The sequence below is a fragment of the Salmo salar genome, chromosome ssa03, assembly GCF_905237065.1.
Source record: "Salmo salar chromosome ssa03, Ssal_v3.1, whole genome shotgun sequence".
Classification (NCBI taxonomy): domain Eukaryota; kingdom Metazoa; phylum Chordata; class Actinopteri; order Salmoniformes; family Salmonidae; genus Salmo; species Salmo salar.
This window is the reverse complement of record NC_059444.1, coordinates 6980413-7000680: the sequence shown is the minus strand read 5'-3', so window position 1 is coordinate 7000680 and position 20268 is coordinate 6980413. Positions and strand designations below refer to the sequence as shown.

General features: G+C 45.1%; 1 protein-coding gene across 1 annotated transcript; it reads right to left on the bottom strand.

Moving 5' to 3' along the window:
• Positions 1 to 1752: 1752 nt before the first annotated feature.
• Positions 1753 to 13573, bottom strand: inhbab (inhibin subunit beta Ab). Its single transcript, XM_014188642.2, has 2 exons — positions 12470 to 13573; positions 1753 to 3278 (listed from the first exon to the last, which is right to left on the bottom strand). The coding sequence occupies exons 1-2, from the start codon at positions 12987 to 12989 to the stop codon at positions 2443 to 2445; spliced, it is 1356 nt and encodes a 451-aa protein (XP_014044117.1). The 5' UTR covers positions 12990 to 13573; the 3' UTR covers positions 1753 to 2442.
• Between the last annotated feature and the right edge of the window lie 6695 nt (positions 13574 to 20268).

Below are 20268 nucleotides of genomic sequence, written 5' to 3'. Positions count from 1 at the left end.
TTTACTTCTGTGACCAACAGATGCATATCTGTATTCCCAGTCATGTGAAATCCATAGATTAGGGCCTAATGAATTTATTTCAATTTATTAATTTCCTTGTATGAACTGTAACTCAGTGAAATCTTTGAAATTGTTGTTGCGTTTATATTTTTGTTTAGTGTAGAACAATTTAAAAAACGAAAGCATTCTGATGTTTCTATAAATGTATTATTGATCCATTACCGGGATGCTTGAAGTAAAGTGTTACTGGAATTGTAAATTAAACACAATACAGAACTTGTACAACTCATTGTGTTTAATAATGAAGCAAAAATTGCTGCAAAATAAATTATATAAAAACATATCCACAAGCAACATTTGTGATTTGTACAACAAAGCAATATAACACCTTATTTTCAGTAACTTAAGAGTATGTAAAGTTGTCCAAATGTTTCAGAGTCTTCTCTTTTGCCAATGGAAGAATAATTAACCAAATTAAAACACATTCAATGATCTTTATATATTTGTCATTTATGACATTTCATGTTATATAGTATGTTTATTATCATATATGTTATATGTCTACAACACCACTGCTCTCCAATTTCAATTTGTCAATCATTTAGAACAAGATAATGGCAGTGAAAGAAGTGTTGAAGAAAAAAAATTATGGAAAAAAAATCTAATTCATTTAACTGTCGGAATAGATTTTTTGGGGGACTTTTAAGTGTAAGTTTCATGGTGTTCCTACATCAAAGTGTTTTTTTGTCTTTGTCATCACTAGTTGTTAGGAATATTAATCGAGATGCTTCAGTAGAGATTGTCCTTCTGGTAAACTGCTCAACTTGAAAGCTAATGGTGCTCCTATCTTTGGTGTTACTTTGATTGAGAGACTATGTCCGTAGCTGTAGTATGTACTGTATATGAAGAGTTTATTTCCAAAAATTTTATATCCATCAATTTTTCACATTTGTGTTTTTTCATCAGAAATGATTGTTTATGGGTACCTTCATGTGTGTGTAAAAAAATGACTGTTCTCAGATGTTTCATTAAAATATTTTAAGTGTTTATATATAATATATATATATATATATATATATATATATATATATATATATAATATATATATATATATATATATCCATTGTTTAGGTGGAATGGAATGTTCATATCCTGTATATTTGACTGTGATATGTGATTGTCTCACCAAGATATCTTAAGATGAATGCAATTGTAAGTCACTCTGGATAAGAGTATCTGCTAAATGACTAAAAGGTCAAATCTAAAAGTTTTAAATACACATATCATATTACTCTACTGATTTCTATTGTTTCATTTATTTAAGTATTGATGTCATACGTAACATTTGTACAGTTCTTATATATATATATATATATAAAAGTAGTTATTTGTTACATTTGACTGTGTAAAACCTAGCAGTACTACATTTAGCTAAACGACATGATTATTTGTCTCTGAAACAAACCATCAAGTGATAGATTTCAAACAAATACATGTCTATCATTGAGCAATTCCACGCCATGATGAGGATAGACCCAACCCAATTTCTTTCAGAAGTTCTTTCAACTATAAAAGCTAATTTATAATTATTATAATTTTTTACAGTTTTGGAAAAAAACTCTTCATATGTTACTTTGCTTGAGAGACTGTCTGTAGCTGTAGTGTATATATATATATATATATATATATATATATATATATATATATATATATATATATATATACTGTATATGTATTTACATCTTTCTGGTGTATTGCCACTTACCGTCAATGTGATCAAGCTGGCAAGAATGTTGGTATAGTGCAAATTTCAACATTCATTATTTTTTTTATGTAAAAAATACAAAATAGTTCAGAAATAATAATAATAATAGTAATAAAACTTGTTATTAATTATAAAAGTGTTTGGCTCCAGTAGCTGGTCAAACCTATTTCTTTCAAGTATCTCTCAACAGTAACAATACAAACAACTGAAACACAGACGCGCATTTGAACAAAAAAACAACAACAACGAAAAACTTAGCAAAAAAGTCTTCCTTGTATACAAATTAAAAATAAATCAAAACACCCATAATGTGTAAAGAAACATTAAAAAGATCACACGGTAATACTTGATCAGTTACATAGTGTTTCTTTCAGGGAAAATTGTTCCGTGTTCATTGCAGTGCAGAGAAGCAGGAATCACATGACTAGTCCCTAGTGCTCTCCATTCAACAAAAATATATTCTGTATCTCTTTTTTTTTAATCTGAAAGTGTCACAAGAGACTTCACAATTTCCCGTCGGGTAATCAGACGAAACGGACAGATCAGTCAGTCAACAAATTTTTTACATGACTCCCCCCAAAAAAGGTATTGTTTTTGTTTGAAGGGATAAATGGCCCATCATCCCAATGGTGTCTCCTTGTTATTGATGAGTCTATATTGCTCTCTTTCACTGTCTCTTACGAGCAGCCGCACTCATCCACGATCATGTTCTGGATATCCTTCTTGATGATCTTCTGCTCCTCGTTGTAGTAGAGCATAGACATGGCGCGTAGCCGCGTGGGCACGCAGCACGACTGGATGTTCTGGAAGGGCGCGTAGCCCCGCATTCGGTAGTGATTGATGACGGTGGAGTGGAAGGACAGCGAGGAGCCCGTGATGCTGGCCACGTGGCTGGGGCAGTCGCCCTCACAGTAGTTGGCGTGGTAGCCCGGCGGCGCGATGATCCAGTCGTTCCAGCCGATGTCCTTGAAGTTGACATAGAACTGCCGCTTGCAGCAGATGCGCATCTTTCCGTCGCACTCCAGGCCGCGTTTGGCGCGTCGGCGAGCGTGTTCCTCCATGCCGGGCCGCAATACGACCATGAGGAAAGGCCGGTGGGATTGTTCCCTCTCACGTCCCGGTTGCTCGCCCTCGGTGGGGACCAAGATGGGTGTGGCGCCCGCCTCGGTGCACTGCGGGCAGGAGACTCGCAGATCAATGACGCTGCCACCGGTGTCAAGGAGGGACTGGATGCTGTGCGACACGGGGAGCGTGTGCCAGCCGCTGCGCCGCGTGTCAACCATCTTCTCAGACACCAACTCCTCCTCCTCCTCGCCCTGGGTCTCGGTGAAGGCAAAGCCTGGAGCTTTGGTGTTCTGCCGGCGGCGCTGCAGAAGCTGGATGTTCACCTTACCCTTGCCTCGCCCTTGCCCCTTGGCCAGCTTGAGGAAGAGCCACACGTTGGCCTGCTCCACCACTGAGAGCTCACTGCCCTCCTTGGAAATGTCAAAGGTCACGGCGGATGTAGTGTCACCTAGAGGAGAAAAGGGAAAAGGGTGTTTAGTCAAAGCAACGCTTCAAATGTGCATAATCATTTTGGTTAGGTAACGCATGTTTTTTGTTGGCTCTGTACGGCTGTACAGAAATGTAATTGCTGACTGGAGGTGTGCCCCTCTTTGTCCAATAATGTAATTTCTGGATAATTCTGTGTGTCTGTCCATTTAGGGGACTTCTTTTGGTTTAAGAGCACCCCTAGAGGCAAAAGCCCTATAGCCTCTTTAAATACATTAAAATGCTTACTCTATGTATCAAATAGAGCTATAGGCTAAAGGAGAGATATATTATACATGCTTTTGACCGTGGACAGTCCATTCTATTCCAAATCCATACTCTGTTCGTACAAGAATGCATTTGTTCAAGGTCTGTCGTGTCTGACTAGGTGGGCTCGGATTTATCTTCCCCAGTCACTCTGGCATCTGTTTAGTTAGGAAAGCAACGGGCAGATTGTTGTGAGTCGGGTAACACTTTACAATAACCTCCTAGTTACTTTCATTAATAAGCCTTTATAAATACTTCTGTAGAATTGAGTCCTGGAGATGCAGTGATTGGACAAGTGTACGATGTCCATATTAGGACAACCTCATGAATACCAGACATTTATTGTCTGATATTGTACACAGTTGCACCTAATAAAATGGTCAACTTATGGAACCCCTCATGTAAAACCACACGTCTCCAACACACCCTCATTGCTCATTAAGAAATGCTAGCAGCCATGACCGAAGCCAAACGAGAGTTGTCTTGGGGGTGTGGTTTTGATGTGGGTGTGTTATTTTCACATATCGTACCCTGGCAGAGACTATTGTTTGTCCCCCCCCCCGAGTCACCGTAGCAACAACATAGCCACTTCCTCAAAATAGTCACTTCCTTAAAATAGTCTGATTTAATTTAGGATAAATTAAGAAATCTGTAATTACAATTTGGACGTTTTTTTGCAGATGTCTTAGTCGCACAATTTTACACTTAACTAAAGTGTTTGGTGTAGTATTTTATCTTTCAAAAAAAAATATGCATGCAGTCTAGTCAAGTCTGGAAAGTCAGGAAAATCTGTCTGCACTCTCAGGACGGATTTCTGAGAACAATAACACGTCAATAACTTCCTCATCAGCTGTCCAAAATATCGTAAATAAGCACAAGCTACAGGCTCACTAGCTCGCTAGGTAAGTTCCAACTCAATAAAGCTAGCCTAGTTACTGTAGCAGACACATTGAGCAGCCAGGCCACAATCAGTTTATCAAGACACTGGCGAGTGGTGACGTGTGCCTAGCGGCCGCTTATTTTACATAAAATTTTTTTACAACTTTCTCACTATCTATTACCAAAGTGTGCGTCTGTCTGGCAGTGTTCGTGCAGGTTCTCTGTGGTTTTTGTCGGTTTTGGAGAAACATGTCCTGGGAATCTCATTGAATTTAATCACAAACAAATAGGACACCTACTGTAACTAAACAAAGACAGTCAACCATCAAACAGTCTGTCAAAGTTGGTCGAATTATTCAGTACTTTGAGGGCTTTAGTTATTAATTAGGCATCATAAACCGTCAATATATTGAAACGGGAGCAACTCATATCGCATATGGATATGCATGTACAGAAAAGCCCACCAACACTAAATTACATTCATACAATTCATTCACACGCTACCCTCTCAATCTCTTCTCCTCCTCTATCTATTTTTTCTCCTCCTAATGAACGAATGAATAAACAAAGCGGGGAACAAACAATAGTTTCAATGAAAAGCGCTTCTAAATATATTCGGCTAGATGTAAAAAAAAAAGAAGTACGGCTCTTTCCCCCTCTAGTCCTCTCTCTCTCTGTTCTTTCCCTCTCTGGTCCTCTCTCTCTGTTCTTTCCCTCTCTAGTCCTCTCTCTCTGTTCTTTCCCCCTCTAGTCCTCTCTCTCTCTGTTCTTTCCCTCTCTAGTCCTCTCTCTCTGTTCTTTCCCTCTCTCGTCCTCTCTCTCTGTTCTTTCCCTCTCCAGTCCTCTCTCTCTGTTCTTTCCCTCTCTAGTCCTCTCTCTCTGTTCTTTCCCTCTCTCGTCCTCTCTCTCTCTGTTCTTTCCCTCTCTGGTCCTCTCTCTCTGTTCTTTCCCTCTCTGGTCCTCTCTCTCTCTGTTCTTTCCCTCTCTGGTCCTCTCTCTCTCTGTTCTTTCCCTCTCTGGTCCTCTCTCTCTGTTCTTTCCCTCTCTAGTCCTCTCTCTCTCTGTTCTTTCCCTCTCTAGTCCTCTCTCTCTCTGTTCTTTCCCTCTCTAGTCCTCTCTCTCTGTTCTTTCCCTCTCTAGTCTCTCTCTCTCTGTTCTTTCCCCCTCTGGTCCTCTCTCTCTGTTCTTTCCCTCTCTGGTCCTCTCTCTCTCTGTTCTTTCCCTCTCTAGTCCTCTCTCTCTCTGTTCTTTCCCTCTCTAGTCCTCTCTCTCTGTTCTTTCCCTCTCTAGTCCTCTCTCTCTCTGTTCTTTCCCTCTCTAGTCCTCTCTCTCTCTGTTCTTTCCCTCTCTAGTCCTCTCTCTCTGTTCTTTCCCTCTCTAGTCCTCTCTCTCTCTGTTCTTTCCCTCTCTGGTCCTCTCTCTCTCTGTTCTTTCCCTCTCTAGTCCTCTCTCTCTGTTCTTTCCCTCTCTAGTCCTCTCTCTCTGTTCTTTCCCTCTCTAGTCCTCTCTCTCTCTGTTCTTTCCCTCTCTAGTCCTCTCTCTCTGTTCTTTCCCTCTCTAGTCCTCTCTCTCTCTGTTCTTTCCCTCTCTAGTCCCTCTCTCTCTGTTCTTTCCCTCTCTAGTCCTCTCTCTCTCTGTTCTTTCCCTCTCTAGTCCTCTCTCTCTGTTCTTTCCCTCTCTAGTCCTCTCTCTCTCTGTTCTTTCCCTCTCTAGTCCTCTCTCTCTGTTCTTTCCCTCTCTAGTCCTCTCTCTCTGTTCTTTCCCTCTCTAGTCCTCTCTCTCTCTGTTCTTTCCCTCTCTAGTCCTCACTCTCTGTTCTTTCCCTCTCCAGTCCTCTCTCTCTGTTCTTTCCCTCTCTAGTCCTCTCTCTCTCTGTTCTTTCCCTCTCTAGTCCTCTCTCTCTCTGTTCTTTCCCTCTCTAGTCCTCTCTCTCTTCTTTTTTACTTTCCCACCTTCCTCCCATATCTCTCCCTTTCCATATCCTTCTCTCACTTTGCTCAGGCTCTTTCAAAGACCTCTCCATCCAACCCCATCTCCACATATAGCTTCCACACAGCCTAAAGTAATTATTGGGGCTCATATTTGGATGAATGAAGTGATTATACACGGCCAGGAGCCCTCCGACTCGCCTCCATGCCCCCCCCACACACACACAATCGTTAACACCCCCCCCCAATTCCGCCAACTCATTGATGGCCCTTTCTTTAATCGAAGGTTCATTCAAAAGGGTGGTTATTTATAGTGCCAAGCCATTATGCACATTTATGTAAGCAAACAAGCCAGGGAAGAATGTGCTTGTTACACGCTTGTTGCATCGCTCTGCAGTATACAATGGCCGACCCGCAATCAGGAAAGCCTCCAGAATCGGAGCACCCCCCTCATTGGGTTGGCGTGCAGCGTATGACAGCATGTTGTGGAACATGGATACATGTTGCTGTTCCAATGCATTATATTAAACCTTTCCTGTTCCTGTTTTTGCATCTTTGTCTGATATCATCTCTGACTCACCCACTTCATACCTGAATATGACAATTCTTTCCAACACTAGATATGAACGTGGTTGATGTACACTATATATATATATATAGTGTACATCAACCACGTTCATATCTAGTGTTGGAAAGAATATATTATATATATATATATATATATATATATATATATATATATATATATATATATATATATATACAAAAGTATGTGGACACCCATTGAAATGAGTGGATTAGGCTATTTCAGCCACACCCGTTGTTGACAGGTGTATTAAATCGAACACACGGTAATGCGATCTTCATAGACAAACATTGGCAGTAGAATGGCCTTTCTGAAGAGCTAAATGACTTTCAACGTGGCACCGTCATAGAATGCCACCTTTCAAACAATTCAGTTCGTAAATGTTCTGCCCTGCTAGAGCTGCCCCTGTCAACTGTAAGTGCTGTTATTGTGAAGTGGAGCAACAACGTCTCAGCCGCGAAGTGGTAGACCACACAAGCTCACAGAACGGGACCGGCCAGTGCTGAAGGGCGTAGCACTGAAATATCATCTGTTCCTCAGTTGCAACACTCACTACAGAGTTCCAAACTGTCTCTGGAAGCAACGTCAGCACAAGAACTGTTCATCAGGAGCTTCATGAAATGGGTTTCCATGGCCGAGCAGCCGCACACAAGCCTAAGATCACCATGCGCAATGCCAAGAGTCGGCTGGAGTGGTGTAAAGCTCGCCGCCATTGGACTGTGGAGCAGTGGAAACGCCTTCTCTGGAGTGATGAATCACACTTCACCATCTGGCAGTCCGACGGATGAATCTGGGCTTGGCGGATGCCAGGACAATGCTACCTGCCCCGATGCATAGTGCCAACTGTAAAGTTTGGTGTAAGAGGAATAATGGTCTGGGGCTGTTTGTCATGGTTTTTAGCTAGGCCCTTTTCCCTTAAGGGAAATCTTAACGCTACAGCATACAATGACATTCTAGACAATTCTGTGCTTCAAACTTTGTAGAATATGATTGGAGAAGGCCCTTTCCTGTTTCAGCATGACAATGCCCCCGTGCACAGAGCGAGGTCCATACAGAACTGGTTTGTCGAGATCGGTGTGGAAGAACTTGACTGGCCTGCACAGAGCCATGACCTCAACCCCATCGAACACCATTGTGAATGAATTGGAACGCCGACTGCGAGCCAGTCCTAATCGCCCAACATCAGTGCACGACCTCACTCATGCTCTTGTGGCTGAAAGTCCTCACAGCAATGTTCCAACAACTAGTGGAAAGCCTTCCCAGAAGAGTGGAGGCTGTTATAGCAGCAATGTTCCAACATCTAGTGGAAAGCCTTCCCAGAAGAGTGGAAAGGGGGGGACCAACTACATATTAATGCCCATGATATTGGAATGAGATGTTCGACGAGCAGGTGTCCACATACTTTTGGGTCATGTAGTGTATCTGAAGCAAGAAGGCTGCAAAGCCGAAGCGTCTGTATAAAGCTATCCCTGATGCAGTGATAATAATAATCATTTAAAAACAATTATGTAAGTTTTATTCAACATATTTTTAAGTGCGGACCATCACACAGAAAACGGTTATCTAAATGTACGGGTTTTACTCACCAACCTTCTGGATGGTGCCTGTTGATGACCCGCTGTTGTAAAAGGATGAAAACGGAGGCCTGAAATCCAACAACTTGGTCTACTTTCACTTCCTACTCTCTGAACCTACAGACATTAGGGTATAGTTGTACAGTGCAGTTTTCTGTGTTGATACAAAGTGCTTGAGAGAGAGAGAGAGAGAGAGAGAGAGAGAGAGAGAGAGAGAGAGAGAGAGAGAGAGAGAGAGAGAGAGACACAGCTGGGGAACATGTGTCTCTGCTACTTGTCGGAGGATACAGTCCTTCTCTCTCTCTTTGTCTCTCTGTCTCTCTCTCTCTCCCTCTGTCTCTCTCTCTCTCTCTCTCTCTCTGGCTCTCTCTGGCTCTCTCTTTCTCTCTGGCTCTCTCTTTCTCTCTGGCTCTCTCTCTCTCTGGCTCTCTCGCTTTCTCTCTCTCTCTCTCTCTCTCTCTGTCTCTCTCTCTCTCTCTGGCTCTCTCTCTGTCTGTCTCTCTCTCTCTCTCTCTGGCTCTCTCTGGCTCTCTCTTTCTCTCTGGCTCTCTCTCTCTCTCTGGCTCTCTCTCTTTCTCTCGCTCTCTCTCTCTCTGGCACTCTCTCTTTCTCTCGCTCTCTCTCTCTCTCCCAGTCTGATGATAACATTTAAGGTCTGAAAAGTTCCTTCTGTGCCCTGTTCTTAATATCCACAACACAGCATTTCTATTACAGCAGGATTGTCCCCATAAGACATCCCTTTGCAGAAACCCTTTTTGGTTCCAGGTAGAATGATTTTAGTTCTAGGTAGAACCCTTTTTGGTTCCAGGTAGAATTATTTTAGTTCTAGGTAGAACCCTTTTTGGTTCCAGGTAGAATTATTTTAGTTCTAGGTAGAACCCTTTTGGTTCCAGGTAGAATTATTTTAGTTCTAGGAGGAACCCTTTTTGGTTCCAGGTAGAATTATTTTAGTTATAGGTAGAACCCTTTTTGGTTCCAGGTAGAATTATTTTGGTTCTAGGTAGAACCCTTTTTTGGTTCCAGGTAGAATTATTTTGGTTCTAGGTAGAACCCTTTTCACAGAGGGTTCTACATGGAACCTAAAAAGGGTTCTACCTGGAACCTAAAAAGGTTCTACCTGGAACCAAAAAGGGTTCTACCTGGAACCAAAAAGGGTTCCATGGGGACAGCCGAAGAACCCTTTTGGAACCCTTTTTTTCTAAGAGTGTAGAGCTGCCAACTCCGGAGCGCACATTCCCCCACACATACGAATCCCAGACCTGTCATCATTCCTCTCTGTGTGTTCCTCTCTACTGGCATCATACAGTACCTCTCTAATGTGTGCCCATCTCCCTCTCTAACTTCCTACTTCCTAACCCATTTGGTGCTTTCATTCTAGAACGTCAACCTCACTATAAATATACAGTAGTATGGGGTTTCCCTAGTCTGTGTCTTTAGCTAACGTTCCATTCCTTGCCACTCCTGTAATTTGCTCCTGTAATGTAACAGCTGAACAGAGACAGCAACCAGACTAGGGTTTCCTCCATTTTGAACCAACTGAAAAATAAAATGTACTTTTTTGTGAGGCGACAGTAGCTAAGGCTGATTCATTTAGTCTATAGTCCATATTAATTTAGTCTATAGTCCATATTAATTTAGTCTATAGTCCATATTCATTTAGTCTATAGTCCATATTAATTTAGTCTATAGTCCATTTTAATTTAGTCTATAGCCATATTAATTTAGTCTATAGTCCATATTAATTTAGTCTGTAGTCCATTTTAATTTAGTCTATAGTCCATATTAATTTAGTCTATAGTCCATTTTAATTTAGTTTACAGTCCATTTTAATTTAGTCTATAGTCCATATTAATTTTGTCTATAGTCCATATTAATTTTGTCTATAGTCCATATTAATTTAGTCTATAGTCCATTTTAATTGAGTCTACAGTCCATTTTAATTTAGTCTATCGCCGTATTCATTTAGTCTATAGTCCATATTCATTTAGTCTATAGTCCATATTAATTTAGTCTATAGCCGTATTCATTTAGTCTATAGCCATATTCATTTAGTCTTTAGTCCATATTCATTTAGTCTATAGTCCATATTCATTTAGTCTACAGTCCATTTTAATTTAGTCTATAGTCCATATTAATTTAGTCTATAGCCATATTCATGTAGTCTATAGTCCATACACACAATTGGCATGTCACATAATTTACAATTCCTTGTTCTTAATCTCATACCAACCTTTCATTTAACCTCTATTTGACCTGGCAAACCAGCTAATAACAAATTATTTATTTTCAATGACAACCTCCCAAACATATATTGAATGTGGGCCTCCAACAGCTGCGTTTGTAATGTCTCACTGGTACACACTGAAATCATCTAGTAAAAGCTGCAGTCGACATTCGCTGAAGCGTGGGGAACTCGTGCTAGCTGAGGATACACATAACCCCCAAACTAACAAACTGAAAAGGGATGTCAATAGTTTAATCTAAGCCTTGTTGACTACAAGTTCGAACGAATCCTCAAGAGAAAGCCATAAGCACCACAGACACTTGTCAACTTTAAAACGTTTCCAGACCCAGACCTAGGCAGCCCACACATTTCACACACGCAGGTAGCGTGGGTTTCAGGCAGCGTGGGTTACAGGCAGCGTGGGTTACAGGTAGCGTGGGTTACAGGCAGCGTGGGTTACAGGCAGCGTGGGTTACAGGCAGCGTGGGTTACAGGCAGCGTGGGTTACAGGCAGCGTGGGTTACAGGTAGCGTGGGTTACAGGCAGCGTGGGTTTCAGGCAGCGTGGGTTACAGGTAGCGTGGGTTACAGGTAGCGTGGGTTTCAGGCAGCGTGGGTTTCAGGTAGTGTGGGTTTCAGGCAGCGTGGGTTTCAGGCACCGTGGGTTTTAGGTAGCGTGGGTTACAGGCAGCGTGGGTTTTAGGTAGCGTGGGTTTTAGGTAGCGTGGGTTACAGGCAGCGTGGGTTTTAGGTAGCGTGGGTTTCAGGCAGCGTGGGTTTCAGGCAGCGTGGGTTTTAGGTAGCGTGGGTTTCAGGCAGCGTGGGTTTCAGGCAGCGTGGGTTTTAGGTAGCGTGGGTTACAGGCAGCGTGGGTTTTAGGTAGCGTGGGTTTCAGGCAGCGTGGGTTTCAGGCAGCGTGGGTTTTAGGTAGCGTGGGTTTCAGGCAGCGTGGGTTTCAGGCAGCGTGGGTTTTAGGTAGCGTGGGTTACAGGCAGCGTGGGTTACAGGTAGCGTGGGTTACAGGTAGCGTGGGTTACAGGCAGCGTGGGTTTCAGGCAGCGTGGGTTTTAGGTAGCGTGGGTTACAGGCAGCGTGGGTTACAGGTAGCGTGGGTTACAGGTAGCGTGGGTTTTAGGTAGCGTGGGTTACAGGCAGCGTGGGTTACAGGTAGCGTGGGTTACAGGCAGCGTGGGTTTCAGGCAGCACGTTACCTTACACTACACGCTTAGACAAAAAGCTGCTATTTAGAACCTAAAAGGGATCTTCGGCTGTTCTCATAGGGGAACCCTTTGAAGAACCATTTTTGGTTTCAGGTAGAACACTTTTCCTTCTAAGTAGAACCCTTTTGGATTCCATGTAGAACCCTTTCCACAGAGGGTTCTACATGAACCCCAAAAAAAGGGTTCTACCTGGAACAAAAAAATGGTTCTCCTATGGGCTAGCAACATAAATTGCTTTATGTTTCAGCCGAAGAACCCCTTGGGAACCTTTGTTTACTTCCGGTATTTAATGAAGAGAAAACAGTGGGTCATTTCTGGTTCTTTTTTCAAACCATTCAACAGGGGTAATAACTACATTGTACCTTACCATTACAGAGTGGTGTTTGTTTAAATCAACCAAAACAAATCAAGAAAGTAATTAATGTTATTACTGTATAATTAACATTTTACCATGTCATTTCTTAGTACCTAGTAATACACTTTAACGCTATACACACCTGGCTCGGCAAAGGTGATGATCTCGGAAGGCGGCTCGAGTGGGGGCGCCGCCCCCTCGCCGCCCCCCGGCCCCTCCTCCTGGATCTCCACGCTGCCGTCCTTCCCCACACGGCCAACGTGTAGTTTCTTGATGGCGTTGAGCAGGGCGGCGCGCGGTACCGGGTGAGTGACGTTGGGCCTCGCGCTGAGATGGAGCATGTCGAGGATGTGCTGCTTCACCGCTTCCACCATGTCCATCTGCGCCGAAGTCTGGGCCAAAGCCGATTCAGATGCTGACTCAGATCCAGGAGGGGCCGGGACATAACCCGGGTCCGAGCCCAGGTAGTCCCTCCTCATCTGGGCCAGCACACAGGAAGGACAGGGGGTCACCTGGATCTCCTCCACCAGCCCCTGCTCCTGTCCCCGTGTAGCCCCATCCACCTCCGCAAGTGATCCCGCTACAGTAGGGGAGCCACATCCTGTCTGCAGCCCAGGGAGAAGCAACGCCAACACCCCAGCCAACGCGGCTAACGATGGCATCCTGTGCCACAAAGAGCAGACAACTCACAGAACACACACACACACACTCACACACACACACACTCCTTGGAGAAGGTGATGAGAGGACTGCGGCAAGGGGTGACGAATGAGAAGCAGCACACCGGACAACTCTCTTCACCTTACCTCTGTTGAAGGGGTTTCTCTGAAAGAACAAGTTTGAGAAAAGTACAATCCTTCTTTGAGAGCGGTACTATAGCTTCAAAAAGTTGGATGTTGGAAAATAGAGACGGAGGTTTTGAGACCAGGTTCTTTACTTGGTCCTCATAAACCAGGTCTTTGCTGCAGTCCTTGTAAACCACTTCTCCTATCAAATCCAGGAAAGCAGGTGTCTCCTCTCAGCTTTGTAAAACCATTCCTCTTCTTTTGTCCAGTTAGTAAAGTCTCTTGTCCACACTTTCCAGTCTCGTGTTTGGTAGACAGTGTCCACGCTACTTTAGTCCTTGAACAAAGTGACTGGGAGATAGAGCAGTGTGTTGAGCTGCAGTAGTGATGGTGTCCTTTCCTGCTGATGTACACAGCACTGGAGAAGCCTCACTATGTCGGAGTTGAATGGCTTTGTAAAAGGGGGCAGGGTTAGAGTGCTCCCTCGCTCTCTCGCTCTTTCTTTCTTTCTTTCTTTCTTTCTTTTTCACTCTGAACTCTCTCTTTTTTTTATCCCTCCCTCTCTACCACCCCCCCATTACTACTGTATATTTCACTACTTCCTCCCTCTCTACCACCCCCCCATTACTACTGTATGTTTCACTACTTCCTACCTCTCTAACCCCCTATAACTACTGTATATTTCACTACTTCCTCCCTCTCTACCACCCCCCCATTACTACTGTATATTTCACTACTTCCTCCCTCTCTAACCCCCCCATTACTACTGTATATTTCACTACTTCCTCCCTCTCTACCTCCCCACCCATTACTACTGTATATTTCACTACTTCCTCCCTCTCTAACCCCCCATTACTACTGTATATTTCACTACTTCCTCCCTCTCTACCCCCCATTACTACTGTATATTTCACTACTTCCTCCCTCTCTAACCCCCCCATTACTACTGTATATTTCACTACTTCCTCCCTCTCTAACCCCCCCATTACTACTGTATATTTCACTACTTCCTCCCTCTCTAACCCCCCATTACTACTGTATATTTCACTACTTCCTCCCTCTCTAACCCCCCCATTACTACTGTATATTTCACTACTTCCTCCCTCTCTACCCCCCCACCCATTACTACTGTATATTTCACTACTTCCTCCCTCTCTAACCCCCCTATTACTACTGTATATTTCACTACTTCCTACCTCTCTAACCCCCCTATTACTACTGTATATTTCACTACTTCCTCCCTCTCTACTCCCCATCTTGTGCGTCACCATGGAGGAGGAGGAAGAATCACTGTGTCTCCCTGATCCATTCATACCACACACAGACACACACACACACACACACACACACACACACACACACACACACACACACACACACACACACACACACACAGGGATACAATAAGCTGTACTCATGAATCAGCATGACATCATCGTGTGTTAAAGCATGCCAAGTGTCATCACACCACTGATTACATGTTTGATAAATTCTCTAGGGAATTTCTCTTCAACCTAGAGTCGGTTTCTTGGGCAGTGGTTTCCTTGAGGGATAAACGTCGCTGATAAACGTGACCTGTTGGAATGCACATTGGACTGTTGACTCTGGAGGACTAGTGACGGTCAGATAAAATAGTAAACATGTCACATGGTTACATCTGTGGTGTTCTGACAAGTCCAGTGTTATGGATTTGTTGTTACATTTGTATCATTCGAGTGGCGCCCTTCACAAACATTTTTTTCATTTGACTTTGTCTGTGAACTACTGTGAAAACCATTCGTATAGGCAAGTCTGATTAGGCTTAGCCAGAGTAATTTATTTCTTAATACATGGCTCTGGGATTTAGCTATATCACAGCCTCTGCCATAGAAACAAACGAAGCATGGTGTCAGTGGTTGGACCTTTAAAATGCAGTCTCTAGCACAAACCGTTCAAAACGAAATACCTGTTTACAAAAGCTAGGTAAAAAAATAAAAAATAAAAAAACTGTAGCTATAAGGTTTCAGGTAAGACCCATGTGCAGACTGTGTTGAAGTAACAATGTTTATTGTACCAACAGGGGAAGGCAAACAACAGGTCAAGGCAGGCAGGGGCCAATAATCCAGAGTAGTGGGGCCAAGGTACAGGACGGCAGGCAGGCCCAGGGTCAGGTCAGTGTCACGGCTGTCGAAAGGAGCGGACCAAAGTGCAGCGTGGTTGTAGTTCCACATTTTATTAAATCCGTGAAACTTTGCAATACTCAAATAACTGAATATGATAAAACAACAAACCGTGACGCAGAGAGAAACAAACACTACTCAAAATATAATCACCCACAAAACCCAGGAAGAAAAACCCCTACTTAAATATGATCTCCAATTAGAGACAATGAGGACCAGCTGCCTCCAATTGGAGATCATCCGAAACAAGCCAACATAGAAATACAAAAAGTAGAACCTAAGAACATAGAAATAGAAAACATAGAAAAACACAAAACACCCCCTGTCATGCCCTGACCTACTCTACCATAGAAAATAACATCTTACTATGGTCAGGACGTGACAGTACCCCCCCCCCCCCAAAGTTGCAGACTCCGAATGCAACTTAAACAAAAACAAACAAAAACAAAAAGGGAGGGTAGGGTGGGCAACTCCTGTTTATGGTGGCTCAAATGCAGTCCACATAACCTTTACCTCCAGCAGAGGAGGCGGCTCCGGTTCGGGGCGTAATCCCCGCTCCACCCGCTGATCCTTCTGCTTTATTACCACCGGACCGTGGATTGTCGTCGAAAGAACTGGGCTGTAGATCATTGCTGGAGGTTCTGGGCTGCAGGCCGCCGCTGGAGGTTCCGGGCTGCATGCCGTCGCTGGAGGTTCCGGGCTGCATGCCGTCGCTGGAGGTTCCGGGCTGCAGGCAGTCGCTGGAGGTTCCTGACTGGGGATGCGCATGCGCACTGGAGGTCTGATGTATGGGACTGGCATAGGTGGCGCCAGACTGGTAACACACACCTCAAGTTGAGTGCGGGGAGGAGGCACAGGACGTATTGGGCTGTGGAGGCGCACTGGAGGCCTGATGCGTGGGACCGGTACAGGTGGCACCGGGCTGCTGACACGCACCTCAGGGCGAGTGCGGAGGGTATACTGGGCCGTGGAGGTGCACTGAAGGTCTGGAGCTTATGGCTGGCACAACCCGTCTTTGCTGGATGCTCAACCCAGCTTGACGACTGCAAGGCACGGGCGATCGCACCGGCCTGTGAGTGCGCCCTGACGACACAGTGCGCATCACCGCATAACACGGTGCTTGCCCTGTCACTCGCTCCCCACAGTAAGAACATAGAAATAGAAAACATAGAAAAACACAAAACACCCCCTGTCACGCCCTGACCAACTCTACCATCAAAAATAACATCTTACTATGGTCAGGACGTGACAGTCAGATAGAGGTCGGTAATCCAGAGTAGGGGGCAAAGGTACAGGACGGCAGGCATGCAGGGTCAGGGGCAGGCAGAGTGGTCAGGCAGGCGGACTCGGAGTCAGGACAGGCAGGGGTCCCAGCACCTGGCGTCCTACCTGGGCACATACCTGGTTGAGCGGGGTGCCGGCGCTGGAACTCAGAGATGAGTCCTGGGTCCAGGATATCCCAAGCGGAGACCCAGCACCTCTCCTCCGGGCCATAACCCTCCCAGTCAACCAGGTACTGGAATCCCCTGCCCCGAGTTCGAACCTTCAGGAGACATCTCACCATGTACGCCGGTCGGCCGTTAATGAGACGGGGGAGAGGGGTGGGCCTGGAAACAGGAGAGAAGGGGCAGTCAGACATGGCTTTAACTCTAGACACAGAAAAGGTAGGAACAATACGGAGGGCATGGGGCAACAGAGGACAAACAGCAGAGGGGCTAATGATCTTGGAGCGGGGGGAAAAGGTCTCAGTTTCCGGGGTTGTAGCCGCGGCACTATAGCGGTGTGCCAGCGCCTCAGGCCTGACCTTCTTGGATACCAGTCGGTGCTGTGGAAGCAAAGTGGCCCGGGCCTTACTGAACCCATCCCGGAAGTCCTGGTACTCTGCGGAGCTGGTAGAGAGGTACGGGGCAATTTCCAAGCCCCCGGGAAGACGTCCCGGGGCAGGCAGAGCTGACTTCAGGCAATGAGTGTGGCAGGACGGGCTCCAGCCCACGATGGCACCAGTAGCCCAGTCAATGGAGGGATTGTATTGCTGGAGCCAAGATAATCCCAATGCCACGGGAACCTGTGGAGACTCAACCAGCAGGAATTAGATCATCACGCTGTGGTTCCCCGACACTCGTAGGTTGGACAGGGGTGGTCTGGTGGGTGACCCGGCCTATAGAGCGCCCGTCCAGCGCTTAAACACCCATGGGAATGGAGAGAGGTTGAGTGGGGATACCCAACTCAGACGCCAGGGTAACATCCATGAGACTCACATCGGCCCCCGAGTCGATGAGTACCTGGAGAGACTTGGACTTGTTGCCCCAGCACAGAATGGCATGGAGAAGGGGGGCGAGTAAGGGGAGATAAAAAATTATCTTTAAGACCCACCAGAGTACTCACGCCAACGAATGAGCTAGGTTTCCTGAAGGGAAGGGTAGACACATAATGACCGGCAGTACCGCAATACAGGCGACTCTGGGTCTCAAGTCTGCGTACGTGTTTGGCTGGAGACAGCCCAGCCCTGCCGAGCTGCATCGGCTCGGGAAGAGGTGAATCAGCAGTCTCTGGATGCTCTTGGAGGGACTCGAGTAAGCTCGGATCCTCTCGGGGACGTAGACGCAGGGGATTTCCGGAGTTCATCAGATGCAAGGTGGGCTCCCTGAGTGATTGGGACTGCAATCGGATCTCTTCTCCCTCCTATTTTCCCGTAGCCGACCATCGATCCGGATGGTTAAAGCGATGAGTGAGTTGAGATCAGTCGGTCGTTCTCGGGCTGCCAGCTCATCCTTTACCTCCTCTGATAATCCGTGCAGGAACATGTCGAACAGCGCTTCTGTGTTCCAGGTACCCTCTGCTTCTAGTGTGCGGAACTCCACCGCATAGTCTGCCACACTGAGGGTGTCCAGCCCAAGCTGGAGTAACTTCCGGGCAGCATCTCTCCCACAGCTAACTACTGTATATTAACGTCAGTCTTACTGAATATCTGATCTGTAATAAACCACATCAGGTCTATTCTACTAGAACGGGATCACATCTAACTACTGTATATACTGAACTACGTCTAAATGTAATGGTATAAATCTCAGAGGAATATGAACAGATGTCCAGGTTTGAGGTCAATTACCCTTAATGCTTTTCATGAAGGAAAATATTTTTGTTTACTTCCTGAACATGACTAAAATGGAATGGAATTGACCCCAACCCTGATTTCATATCTCTATTATTTTGCTGTGTTCTCTTAAATCATTCTCTGTAAGCTGACATGACTTTTCTCTCTTTGCTGTTATATTTCTTAGTAGTTGTATTCTGTTTAATCAATGCTCATTTCTTTCCTTCCTTCCTTCTTTCTTTATTTCTTTCTTTCCCTTTCTCCTCCACTTTATTCATCTCTCCGTCTTTACCTCCTGTGCCCTCTCTTTCACCCCAAGCTTTTTTTTCTCTCCCACGTTTTGTCCCTAGCTGTCTTTTCTCCTCCGTGTAACATGATGAACAGCTTTTCACCTCTGTCTGTATTATAACAATGAATTGGTTTGGTGTAACGTGATACCTAAAGCACTCTACAGGAGAACGGTGTGTTTTCCTCTATGTCTATCCACTGTGGAAAGATACAGCTGGTGATTGTTGCTGTTACATAACCATCATGGGTGGTTGATGTTAAGAATCGTACCACTGTCAAGGGTTATACGGTGACAAATAAGACACAGGTCCAAGGATCTCTTACCAAAACAGAAGAAAATGCTCCAGAACAGAGTAAAGCTGGAAGGTAATGAACTCACTGGAGCGGACATCGGTGTATATTCACTTGAACTGACCCTTCACTACCTCACACCAATAAGAGGAGAGGACATCAGATCCTTCACTACCTCACACCAATAAGAGGAGGACATCAGACCCTTCACTACCTCACACCAATAAGAGGAGAGGACATCAGACCCTTCACTACCTCACACCAATAAGAGGAGAGGACATCAGACCCTTCACTACCTCACACCAATAAGAGGAGAGGACATCAGACCCTTCACTACCTCACACCAATAAGAGGAGAGGACATCAGACCCTTCACTACCTCACACCAATAAGAGGAGAGGACATCAGACCCTTCACTACCTCACACCAATAAGAGGAGAGGACATCAGACCCTTCACTACCTCACACCAATAAGAGGAGAGGACATCAGACCCTTCACTACATCACACCAATAAGAGGAGAGGACATCAGATCAAATCAAATGTATTTATATAGCCCTTCTTACATCAGCTGATATCACAAAGTGCTGTACAGAAACCCAGCCTAAAACCCCAAACATCAAGCAATGCAGGTGTAGAAGCACGGTGGCTAGGAAAAACTCCCTAGAAAGGCCAAAACCTAGGAAGAAACCTAGAGAGGAACCAGGCTATGAGGGGTGGCCAGTCCTCTTCTGGCTGTGCCGGGTGGAGATTATAACAGCACATGGCCAAGATGTTCAAATGTTCATAAATGACCAGCATGGTCAAATAATAATAATCATAGTAGTTGTCGAGGGTGCAACAAGTCAGCAACTCAAGAGTAAGTGTCAGTTGGCTTTTTCATAGCCGATCTTTGAGAGTATCTCTACCGCTCCTGCTGTCTCTAGAGAGTTGAAAACAGCAGGTCTGGAACAGGTAGCATGTCCGGTGAACAGGTCAGGGTTCCAGCAGGTCTGGGACAGCAGGTCTGGGACAGGTAGCACGTCCGGTGAACAGGTCAGGGTTCCAGCAGGTCTGGGACAGCAGGTCTGGGACAGGTAGCACGTCCGGTGAACAGATCAGGGTTCCATAGCCGCAGGCAGAACAGTTGAAACTGGAGCAGCAGCACGGCCAGGTGGACTGGGGACAGCAAGGAGTCATCATGCCAGGTAGTCCTGAGGCATGGTCCTTGGGCTCAGGTCCTCCGAGAGAGAGAAAGAGAGAATTAGAGAGAGCATATTTAAATTCACACAGGACACCGGATAAGACAAGAGAAATACTCCAGATGTAACAGACTGACCCTAGCCC